The sequence below is a fragment of the Myotis brandtii genome, unplaced genomic scaffold (assembly GCF_000412655.1).
Source record: "Myotis brandtii unplaced genomic scaffold, ASM41265v1 scaffold297, whole genome shotgun sequence".
NCBI lineage: Eukaryota > Metazoa > Chordata > Mammalia > Chiroptera > Vespertilionidae > Myotis > Myotis brandtii.
Genome location: NW_005361351.1, coordinates 1,298,144 through 1,310,285, shown reverse-complemented (window position 1 = coordinate 1,310,285; position 12,142 = coordinate 1,298,144). Strand labels below are relative to the sequence as shown.

The 12,142-nt window shown below is 43.4% G+C and overlaps 1 protein-coding gene across 5 annotated transcripts in view; it reads right to left on the bottom strand.

Moving 5' to 3' along the window:
* Positions 1-1,785: 1,785 nt before the first annotated feature.
* Positions 1,786-12,142, bottom strand: part of LOC102255491 (aldo-keto reductase family 1 member C3) — a 26,089-nt gene continuing 15,732 nt past the window's right edge. For all 5 annotated transcript variants that reach the window (XM_005869517.2, XM_005869514.2, XM_005869515.2 and 2 more), the window contains exons 4-10: positions 11,512-11,628; positions 10,417-10,494; positions 9,388-9,510; positions 7,701-7,810; positions 5,290-5,455; positions 4,635-4,717; positions 1,786-2,025 (exon numbers count right to left, since the gene is read on the bottom strand). In XM_005869517.2, the coding sequence (XP_005869579.1) occupies positions 1,983-2,025; positions 4,635-4,717; positions 5,290-5,455; positions 7,701-7,810; positions 9,388-9,510; positions 10,417-10,494; positions 11,512-11,628 (720 nt within the window). In that variant the 3' untranslated portion in view covers positions 1,786-1,982. The remainder of the gene's footprint in view (positions 2,026-4,634; positions 4,718-5,289; positions 5,456-7,700; positions 7,811-9,387; positions 9,511-10,416; positions 10,495-11,511; positions 11,629-12,142) is intronic.

The following is a 12,142-nucleotide window of genomic DNA, read 5'->3' as shown; positions in this document are numbered from 1 at the left end:
AGGCAGCTCCGGGCTGGAGTGAAGGTGGAAAGGCGCCTCCAGCTGAAGCGAAGGCGGTGCCGGCAGCCAGGGGAAGGAAGGCCTATTCTTGCATGAATCTTCATGCATCGGGCCTCTAGTGGGTAAATAAAGTGAAACAGGAGATTGTGGAGAAAGCAGGAAAAAGACAGAAAGTAAGTAGTGAGGGCCTTTTCCTCAACCATGTTATGAGACCCGGGTCTACTTAATGAGGGCCTAGGCCACCTACCCAGCAGACATTTAAGAGGTGGCCCTGGAGCTCACCTGCACCTTAATCTACACCTTCTTCTCTGAAGTGAAATGAGACCATAATGGAAGCACCAGGTAGCAGTGCACATTCATTACTCCTGCCCTGTGCTTTGTTATACTGATTCCTCCATGATGTAATACACAATACAATGTTATCATTTTTCCTTTATTTTAATTTTTTAATATGTTTTTATTGTTGATAGTATTACAGATTTCTCCCATTCCCCTTTTACCCCCCTCCTCCCAGACCCTCCCTACCCTCCCAAGTTTTCACTACCCTATTGCCAGTGTCCATGACCTGTACATATCTACACTAATAAAAGAGAAACATGCAAATTGGTGTCACTCCACTACGCCCACCAGCCAATCAGAGCGACTATGCAAATTAACCCAACAAAGATGGCAGTTAATTTGCATACACAGGCACGGAGCAAAGACTGAAGGCTCCGGCCAGACTGAAGACTGAAGACTGAAGACTGAAAACTGAAGACTGAAGACTGAAGACTGAAGACTGAAAACTGAAGACTGAAGACTGAAGACTGAAGACTGAAAACTGAAGACTGAAGACTGAAGACTGAAGACCAAAGAGGCTTGGCTTCTTTCCTGCAGCCGGAGCAGAGAAGCCAAGCCTCGTTGTGGCTGCAGAGGAGAAGCCAAGCCTTGCTGTGGCCGGAGGGGAGAAGCCTAGCCTCAAGGCTTGGCTTCTCTGCTGTGACTGGACCAAAGGCCTGGGTCCCGGGAGCCGGAGGAAAACCGGTGCCAGCAGCCAGGGGAAGGAAGGCCTATTGCACGAATCTTCGTGCAACGGGCTTCTAGTAAGTATATAAGTTCTTTGGTTTATCTCTTCTTGTCCTATTTTTCTTTTAAATAGTCAGTGTTCTTGTAAAGAATTTCAGTCATAAGGAAAATATCTTGCACATTTTCAAATGTGTGTACCATTCTGCTGGTGTCCCTGCCTCATTGTATCTGGTTTCCCTCAGCACAAAGTTTCTTTGTTGAAATTTTTTTTCTTTTTTCATTTGTCCCAACTTTATTTGTAGTTGCTTGATGAAACAGTTGTATGGTGGCTGCTTTGAAACCTTTGTCAGATTATTCTAATATCTAAGTCATCTTGGTGCATGAATCTGTTGCTTATCTTTCATTTAATTTGGTATCTCCCTTCTTCTTGGTATTGTGAGTAATTTTTAATTCAAATCTGGACCTTTCATGGATTTGTGTTAAGTTTAAGATCTCCTTAAAATGTCTTATAAAGTTGTATGGTGTGGCAAATTCATACAACAAAAGAGAAAATAAAACAAGAACTACAGACAGGTAAAAAAGTGGACTTTGAACACTTAAAAGTATAGTAAATGGTTAGTTTTCTGTGTGTGTGTGGGTTTTTTGTTTTGTTTTTGTTTTTGTTTTTTTGAGAGTTCATATCCACTATGGTTACTTCCTGGGATGTCAGCATTTCAACCTCAGTGACACAGGGAAACACAAAACAAAACAAACAAACAAAATAGCCAAAGCAGTGGTAGGTTAGGTTGTTCAAACTGTATCATTATTTATTCCAGGGGGGGAAAAGAACAAGTTTAGAGACTTTTATTTCCTGGTCCAGGGACTCAAGCCATATTGTGACTGGTCAGGCTGAGGGGCACAAAATAAATCAGACATCTTCTCATCCTTGATGTTCTCCAATCATCAACCAAAATCTGGAGCACCCTCTGACACTGTTGTCAATATTCATCATTAAATGGATAATCTGGGTGATCAGCAAAACTAAAAGGTAAAAGGAGAGCCTTAGTCAAGTCACTGTTTCTGGGCTGAATAGAGAGGTTTCTGTTAAACTGGCTTAAGTATGAAAATTAATAATTAATAATTTTCTTTACCGGAAAGTGCAAACCCAACTAGTATTATAATAACCATGTACTAATGTAATACATACATTATAAAATACAAATATACTTACTTGCTCTTGAGCACCTACACAAAAATAAGTTATTATATTCTATTTTTGCAGGTATATTATTCTACAAATTAAGGAGATAAAACTCTTTGTGTTGCAATTTTAATCTCCTAAAAGGGCAGAAATGAATTATGCCTTCCTTTAAAACAATGTTAATCTGGTTAAATATATGAAGTTAACAAACATTTCAAGTTGATGATGAGGAATGTGATAAAAATATGACTGTTGTTCAATTTCTTCCACTCAGAAAAGTATATACTTGACCTGAAGATGGATACAATGATTATAAAATAAGTCACTTCAATAGAGAGCTTCCAATTAGCAAGCTCTACATACATATAATTTTTGAGATAGAAAATGTTAAATCATCCCTAGCTGGTATGGCTCCGATGGTTGGGTGTTTTCCTGTGTACCAAAAGGCTGCTGGTTCAATTCTGAGCCAAGGATTTGATCCATAGAAGAGAGCATGCAGGAGGCAGCTGATCAATGTTTTTTTCTCTCTCCCTCTCCCTTCCTCTCTCTCTCTCTAAAAATCAATTAAAAATAAAGAAAGAAAATGGTAAATCACTGAATAATTATTGATTATTGTTAAGGTGTACCACCTGCTCCTCTATTCTCTCTTCCTCTTACCCTTCTACCTATTCACTCAACCAATATTTATTGATTATTCAGGGAAAGAGTAGCTTATTTAAAAACCTGCCCTAGGATTTGCACAGCCAGCATGGCTCAGTTGTTGAGTTTCGATCTATGAACCAGAAGGTAACAGTTCAGCCTAGGTTGTGCCCAGTGTGGGACTTGCAGGAGGCAGCCGATCAATGATTCTCCTTCATCATTGATGTTTCCATCTCTCTCTCCCTTCCTCTCTGAAAATAATAAAAATATTTTTAAAATACAATAAAAACATGCCCAAGGACCTAGCATTCTGTCCTCAACAAAAAACAACGGAAAATAGGTTAGTGAACTATATGACATGTTAATTAGGGATAGGTGCCAAGAGAAAAATAAATCAGGATAGAGGGAAAGAAAGTGCTGGACAAGGGTGCATTTTTAGATAAAGTGACAGAAAAGGTATTACAGAGGTGACATCTGAGTTAGGACTTCACAAGGGGGAGGACTGAACATCCAGCCACCTGGAGGAGGAGCATTCTAGCAGAGAAAAGAGCCAGTGCAAAGGCCTGGAGACAAACTTGGCATATGTGACAAGCAGCTAACGTGTCACTGGAGCTGTGTTGGAGTCAGAGGGGAGAGCAGTAGGTCCTGGGGCCAGAGATGTAGGGAGGGAGCCCCCTGTTGGCTCTTGCAGGTTGTGTAAGGAATTTGGCTTTTGTTCTGAGTGACATGGCAGGCCAGCAGGTACCACAAGGGGGAGTGCTTTACCAGGTCTACTGTGTAACCCCTTGGCTCTGAGGATGAAGTAGAGAAGCCAGGGAGAAGCCAGTAGTGGGTAAGGGGGGAAAGGGGTAGCCCTGCAAATACCATCACTGGTGATAAATTTAAGATGCTTATTAAACATCCAAGTGGAGTTGAGTAAATGGATCTGTAACTCTTGTTTCAGGGTCTAGGTCTGGGCTAGAAGTAATTTGGGGGGTGGGGGGGAGTCTCTATTTAGATGGTGTTGAAAGAATGGGACTAGATGAAATCACCAGGGATGTGGGTATAGATAGAAAAAAGAAGAGGTCTGGGATTGAGCTTTAGGTCACTCCAAAGTTAAGAGGTCAAGTTGAGGAGGAGAAACCTGCAAAGGACTTGAGACCATGAGATGAGATGGTGAGAGAGGGAAGGGCAAAGGTCAGCAGCCAAAGAAAGCAAGTGTTTCTTGGAGGACAGAGTGGCCCACTCTGGTGTCAGCAAAAACGAGGTTGTGGTTAACTTGATAGTAGTGTTGGCAAAGTAGAGAACAAATGCCTGATTTGTGTGGATTCGAAAGAGATGGAGAAGAGAGACCCTGGAGGCACAAGTATAGCCTGTTCCTAGAAGCTTTTCTATAAAAGGAGAAGTGGGTGGAGCTGGGGTACCTGGGAAGTGAGGTAGGCTCCACTGAGGACTTATTTTTTTAAAGATGAGCACACATTTGAATGCCTTAAGGAATAATCTTGTGAGGAGGGAAAAACTGATGATGTGAATAGAGATGGGACTTAACCAGGTTTTGTTTAGATCCATGAGTAAGACGGGGAGAGAAGGCAAGAGTTGAGGCACTATGCAAAGGATATTAATAAATTGACCCTAGAATTTAAGTAGCATTAGGACAGAGGGAACACAAGGGTAACAGTGAAAAGGTGGTCTGAAGGCTTCAAGAAAAAGGATTTCCAACAAGTTTCCTAAAGGAGGAGGGCAGAGAAGACCTTGCCCTTTGTGGATGGGAATAAGTGGAGTTCCTTCCCTGTCATGCTCCCCAGTGTCTGCAATGGAACAAGCTACTTACTAAGTGTCTTTAAAATAGCGAAGGTTCCTGTTGAGGCCATCTAGAGTTTTCATATCCTCTGGTGTCAACTGGAAATCAAAAACCTAGTAGAAATGTGAGAAGAACTATTAAATTTCCTTGAGGCAATTGCTCCCCACCTTCCATCTCCCCAGACACAGACACAAATGAAGTAGGCATTTATGTAGGTTTTATGAGACAATTGTCATTAACCTGGGGGTCATTCTCTGGCAAAAGTCATGAGAATTTTCTGCTCTGATAGTTGAGATTGGCAATTCAGACCACCCTCAAAGACTTCTCTGGGGTGGCTGTGCTGATGTAGCAAAGGAATCCTGGAAATATTTGAGCCCAAACCTCATCTCATTTAACTCCTTCATTTTATAGCTGAAGAAATTAAGGGATGATTTGCCCTGGGGCTATGCATTTGGATTAGAAATCAGGATTGAGACTAAACCTGACCCTGTTTAGTATTCTTTCCAACCCTCATGCACCCCCTCATCCTGCAGCAGGTGGAGGACAGAATGATTAAATACACCTCTTCTATGCACAGAGTACAAGGAGACAAATTTGACCTAGTACACGTTGATAGCCTCACCAATAACCATACTAGGGAAATGCTATACTGTCAGTCCCTGATGCCCTCAACCCTACCCTGTACCTGGAAGTTCTCTCGGATTCTCTTCTCAGTGAAGCTTTTGGCCAGGACCACCAAGCCCCGCTGCAGCTGGTAACGCAGGGCCACCTGAGCTGCGGTTCGCTGGTGCTTTTCAGCAATGACATTGAGCACTGGATCCTCCAGGATAACTGGGTAGTTCTTGGTAACCCTGGGAAGGAGGCAGAGTGCTCTGAGTCTGAGGCTGCATATCCATTTCACAGGGGTGGGGGGTGGGCTTCTCATTTGGGCTGGGGGGAGTCTAGTCCTCTAGAATCTTCCTCATTACCCTCTGGCTACTTCAAGGTCCAGTTTTGCTTCTTTTGGTAAATCCAAAGAAGAACAAGAGAAAGTAAGACAGAAAGGGAAACCAGGTATATTTTAAAAAACATTTCTGAGAAATTTAATAAAAGTTTGAATAAGTCAAAAAGACAAAATGGTTACCCAAACTAAAACCCAGTAACCACCATCATAAAAAATAACTACCTATTGTATAAGAATTTGCTATTTCAAAAACATACTTTCAATTAATTCTCTCAGTTCTGTCATCCAGCACTAAAAGGTGCATAATTTATACTGCTTTTGAAGAAATAAACTAAAACTCGCAGAAGAGGTCGCTTATATCACATGACTCAACTATTAAGTGCCCGAATTATGGCTTGGGCTTTTTTTTTTCACTCTTCATAGCCAACCCTGGAATTTATGAACATCTTACTCATAATGTTATTATTTAATAACTAGAGACCGATGCACAAAATTTGTGCGCTCTGGAGGGGGGTGGTCCCTCAGCCAGATTGTGAGAGGGTGCAGGCCAGGCCGAGGGATACCAGTGGTACACGATCCGGGCCGGGGAGAAACACAGGAGGTTGGCCAGCTGGGGAGGGAGAGCAAGAGGGCTGCAGGGCATGTCTGGCCCTCTCACCCAGTCCCAATTGGCTGGACCCCAGCAGCAAGCTAACCTACCGGTGGGGGTGTCTGCCCGCTGGTGGTCAGTGCATGTCATAGTGAGTAGTTGAGTGGCCTTAGCATATCATTAGCATATTACACTTTGATTGGTTGAATGGCCAATTGGACAACCCGACACTTAGCATATTAGGCTTTTATTATATAAAACTAGTGGCCCAGTGCGTGAAATTTGTGCATGGAGGGGGAGGTTCCTTCAGCCCAGCCTGCACCCTTTCCAATCGGGGACCCCTTGGGGGATGTCCAAATGTCGGTTTAGGCCCAATCCCTGTGGGACATCCCTCTAGCAATCTGGGACCGCTGGCTCCTAAACGCTCCCCTGCCTGCCTGCCTAATTGCCCCTAATCTCTCTGCCTGCCTGCCTGATCGCCCGTAACTGCCTCTGCCTGTCTGCCTGATTACCCCTAACTGCCTTCCCTTGCCAGCCTAATCTCACCCCCAACTGCCCTCCCCTGCTGGCCTGATCACCCCTGCCTCTGCCTCAGCCTCCACCACCATGGCTTTGTCTGGAAGGAAGTCAGACATCCAGAAGATGGCCGGTTGACCCAGTCTAACTAGCATATTACCCTTTTATTAGTATAGATAGTTTATATAGGATAGTTTTGCTTAAATGGGGTGGAAAAACCTACTTCAGCAGGAGGAGATGCTCTTGGCAAACAAAAACACATAAACCCTATATCTGAACTGATAGCTAGCCATATGCACTATACTGTCAAACTGGTCATTAAAAAAATTGAACTGCTTTCTTACACCTTATACCAAGTAGCTGTTGCCCTTAAAACTCCTCCTCACTCCCCACCTTAGGTTCTGTTTTTGCAGTTCATCCAGATTAGGTTCTGATTAGTCAGTTTCTATGCCAGTCAGCATCAAAAGCTCCGCCTCCTAGGCAGCCATTGGCTCCTGGCACTTCACCCAGATTTGGTTCTGATTGGTTGGTTTCTATGCCTGTCAGTGTCTCTGGGCCTATCTCTAGGTCTGATCAAAGAGGCAGAGCTGATCAGCAGTCCCCCCTCCCCCCATGGAGGCTGGGGGAGAAACAGAGGCTCGGCTGCTGGTGAAACCCAGAGAGAAAGAGAGAGGCAAAGGCTGATCAACAGCTGCCACAGAGGCTGCGGATCAGAGCCTGTCTCTCTCTCTGCAGGCCTCTCTCCAGGCCTGATCCACAGCCCCCCTCAGCAGTCAATGCTTGGTCACTGTGCTGGCACTGGCTTCAGTCAGTGCTGGGTTGTCCTGGCTGGTGGTGACTTCCGGTGTTCGGTTGAGCCTTCGGTCGTTGTGGACATTACGGACCCTGACTCTTTATATATATAGATGTTTCATATAGTCTTCACAATGTAGGCTAGGGAAAGGGTTGACAAAGATGAGTTACTAATTTCCCCCAGACATTTGAGAGAGGACTCCAAGAGGAATGGCATCTATGATGAGAATAACTTTTTAGAGAATAACTTTTTTACCACTCCTTTTCGGGGTCAGAGCCCAGGACACCATATGCAGTGAGGACAATGTCCTTGGACTTGCAGAAGTCCAGCAGTTTGCTCTGGTTGAAGTACAGGTGACATTCTACCTGTAGAACACCAAACAGAAGCAATGGATTATAGAACCACCAACACCAAGTTTACAAGGAACATACAGTGCTGTATTGCATGGTGTCAAAAATACTTAGGAATACAAGCTACACGGACAAACACATGCTTGTCACACAGCTGTGCCACTGGAGCTTCCCAAGTCTCAACTCTGACTACCTACCCAGAGATAGCATCACAATATTGATCTCAGTGCTTGGGATAGGGGAGACCTAAATCTAATAGATAGAGCACCTGAATTAATCTGAAAAGTAATCATGCTATTTTAAATCTTAGAACACATATACTTATGTGAATAGGAGGTTAAGTTTTTCTTAAAGTTTCCTTTTCAAGGCCTGTGTGAAGCGATTGGGGAGCTGATTCAGCTGTGAATCCAGCAAGCAGAACCGATAAGCATGGTCAGGCCAACACACCAGGAGTCAAACCATCATCTCATCAACATCATCTCATCACCTGATGACTAATTACAATAGCTGACGTCTGTGACCCCCAGGCCTGCACGTAGCTACATTCCTCACCCCAGACCCTTCCCCTTTATAATCCTGTCCCCTGCACCTTGCTGGAAGGCAGGATTTGATGCTTGTAAGTGCCCTGTCTTCTTGGTTGGCTAGCCTTCTCAATAAATGCCTTATATGATTCAACCCTGTCTTCGTTATTGGACCCAGCAATAGGCAGCCTGAGCCCAACCAGGGATTTCCCAGTAACACTTGTGGAAGACGAGTTCAGATGATAAGATGAACAGATCTCCCTGACTCTCAGGCTGGAGGCCATGGTGGTGTTCTTGGGTCTTCTTCATGTAAACGCCCTCCAACCAATCAGCCTCAAGTTGGCCAAACACTATCCTCCATTAGAGCTCAGGAAATATCCAGCTTCTCCCTTAATTTTTCACCAACTAAGTACATTCACATTGTTTGTGAGTGATTTTGTACTATCAAGGGGCTCAATGGTTCTCATGCACAAAACTCAAGAGTTGTCAGACTTAAAGATGAATCACCCACTTTCTTTTATACATAAGTGTTCCAACTTTGTTGACCTTTTATGAGATAAGAAAACTCAGTAGTGTGTTGGTTCTAAATTTTTAGGACCAATCCCATAACACCTAGTAGATTATACTCCAATCTGACCCTTACATGTTTTGTCTTATTTTTAATAAAGTGACATGGCCTTGGCAACTGTCTTCAACAACTTGAAATACATTCTGTTCTCTTGAAGCAGCTGATGTCCGAAGTTACAATACACTAGAGCAGTGGTCCTCAACCTTGGCTGCACATTAGAATCACCTGGTAATCTTTTTAAAATCCTGATTTCTGGGCCTCATCCTCCGGAAATTCTGTTTCTTTGTTATTAATGTTGTGGACAACATTAATAACAAAGAAACAGAATTTCCGGAGGATGAGGCCCAGATACCAGGATTTTAAAAAGATTCCCAGGTGATTCTAATGTGCAGCCAAGGTTGAGGACCACTGCACTAGAGGGAGTGCCCTTGGAAACTTGTGGACATGAGAAAAAAGTAAGCTGAAGTGGGAGAGGAAGTCAGTAGTGCATTGATGGGGCTCACCTGGTTGCATACAGGCTTGTATTTGAGTCCTGGTTTGTTCAGGATCATCTCCAGCTGCTTGCAGTTAAAGTTGGACACACCAATGGACTTGGCCAATCCTGCCTCCTTACACTTCTCTAGGGCCTGGGGAGGAAGGGATTGTTAGAGGTCATGTGTGTAACTGGATAGAGAAGCCTAATGGGAGCACAATGAGAGTAGGGGGTGGGGAAGGGAGAGATTATGAGCCAGAGCAGGAGAGAAAGTCTTGAAAGGTTCAATTGTCAATCAACAAAACAGCAATTGGCCAAAGGAGGAGAATAAAAAATAATAGAAAAAAAATGGGTAAGAACATAAGAGTAAGAAAAGAATGCAAGTGGGTAATGCAAGTGGGCGAGACAGAGCTAAAGGAGCCAGATGATCTTTAGCTGAACACCAGGTAAAATTTGATTGAATGATGGCAAAACCAGCCCCAGGAGAGCAGGAAGTGGAGCAGCTGAGCACGGGGAAAAAGAGGGTGGCCCCCTCTTTTCTCTCTGACCCCATTTCCTATTATTGCCCTTCAAACTCCCTCTGTTCTAGTCACACATGTCCTCTTGCTGTTTCTGGAACATGGTGGGTTCTCTCCCATCTTAAAAATTCTGCCTTGGTCTTCTTTTGGCCCGTATCACTCTTTGTTCAGATATCCATATAATCAATTTTCTCACTTCCTGCAAGTCTTTGATCAAAGTTCATCTTCTCAAAGCCCTACCCTACCCATTCTGTGTTTAATTGCCTATCTGTGTTCCAACCCCTGCACTCTCAGTTCCCATGGGGCCAGAGACCTTGGTGTTATTCACTGATGTTGCCTGAGTATTTAGAAGCACTAAGTACTAAGTATGTCATAGGCACTCAATAAGTATTAATTGAATTATTAAGTGGATGAATTGAGAAAATTGAGGCAGAAGGTTTTCAGGAACTTGCTTGAGTCTACTCAGGTGGCAGAACTGGACTAGATCTACCTTTCCTGAATTCTCATCTGTCCTCTCTCACCACCGAGGCAGCTATACTCACCTCCCAGGTGGTACAGAGATCCACGGCATCAAAAATGGGTTTCCCATCTGTGTCCTTTGGTAAAATCTCCTCCCCAGGCTGGAATACAGGCAAGAAGGAGAAGGTGTATAAAGCCATGTCTGACTTTACCCAAGCTGTTGAGACTAATGGAATAATCTATCCTTATTTTTGAAAGGAATTTTAAGGTAGGATAAAGGGAAAGGAAGTACACCTAGAATTGTTTTTAGCCGTTAAAGGTTTAATAAATATCGTTTGTGTCAAGGACAGTTTGAGACCCCCAGGACATCATTCTTGAGCAGGGGTGGGCAACTCCTGGCATGAGTGCCAAACATGGCACGCCAGTAACTTTTGCTGGCACGCGAAACCCTCTCTTATAATCTTCCATTTACAATTTTTTTCTTAATATTGACTTTTTTATTTTTCAGATAAATTCAGTATAGCTGCATCTTAGATAAATAAATAATTTTACATAACATGTATACATTAAAAAATAAATGTATTTTTCATCATCATATACTGTGTTTTGTCGCTCGCATGAATTTTATTATTTCTTCAAGGTTCTTTATCTACTTGATATCTACTTGATACCTTAAGAGATATCAAGTAGGCATAACATGTTCTCAAAAAATTAGGGTTGGCACGCAGAAGAATTTTGAATCAGAGATTTTGCTGGTTTGGGCATGCACTCACAAAAAGGTTGCCCACCCCTGTTCTAGAGAGAGCCTGGCATGGAGCATGACTCAGCAAGCTCCTTGCTCCTGTGCTCTCACTTTCCACTCGGAGGTGGTCAGATGAGAGAGCGACCTGTCAGCCTCTCAAGGGCTGAGTCTCATCCTCTTTGGATTTCCTGGACTTCAACTGACCTCCAGATCAGGACATTCCCAGACACAGGTGGGCATTGGGTTCAGATTCAGGAGCATAGGGGTTGTCTCTCTGGAGCTGAAATAATGAACTGAGATGGAGATAGTTGCAGCCAAAAAAATAGGGAATCTTAAAGTATTATGTATGTTTCTTCTCATTTTACAAACTATTTCCTCTCTTGCATTCAGCTACAATGTTTATATTGATAACCAAAGTAAAATAACTTTTGCTCACCTTCAAAGCTACTGGGAAATGAATAAGAAAAAGATCCACATAGCTCAGCTGAAGTTTCTTCAGTGACACTTCCAGACCAGTTTGGACCAATTCTGGACGGAAAAAGGTGCCCCACAGCTGCAATGGTTGAAAGAGAAGGAGTGTGGGATTATTTTTTTAAGAGTCTTTCAGCCCTAGCCTATTTTGCTCAGTGAATAGAACATCAGTCCACGGACTGAAGGGTCCCTGGGTTCGACTCCATTCAAGTGTATGTACTTGGTTGCAGGTTTCCTCCTGGCCCTGGTCTCCATCCTGGCCCTGGTTGGGGTGCATGTGGGAAGCAACCAATGATGTTTCTCTCTCTATGTCTCTCCCCCTCCCTTCTACTCTCTCTAAAAATCAATAGAAAAATATCTTCAGGTGAGGATTAACAACAACCAAAAAAAAAATCTTTAGAAATTAACAACAACAAAAAAGAGTCTTTAGGAGAAACTGGCTGGAGTGGCTCAGTTCGTTGAGCCTTGTCCTGTGCACCAAAAGTTTCCTGGTTCAATTCCTGGTCAGGGCACATGTACAGAAGGCAACTGACCATTGTTTCTCTCTCTCTCGCCTTTCCTCTCTCTAAGCATGTCCTCTGGTAAAGAAATATATA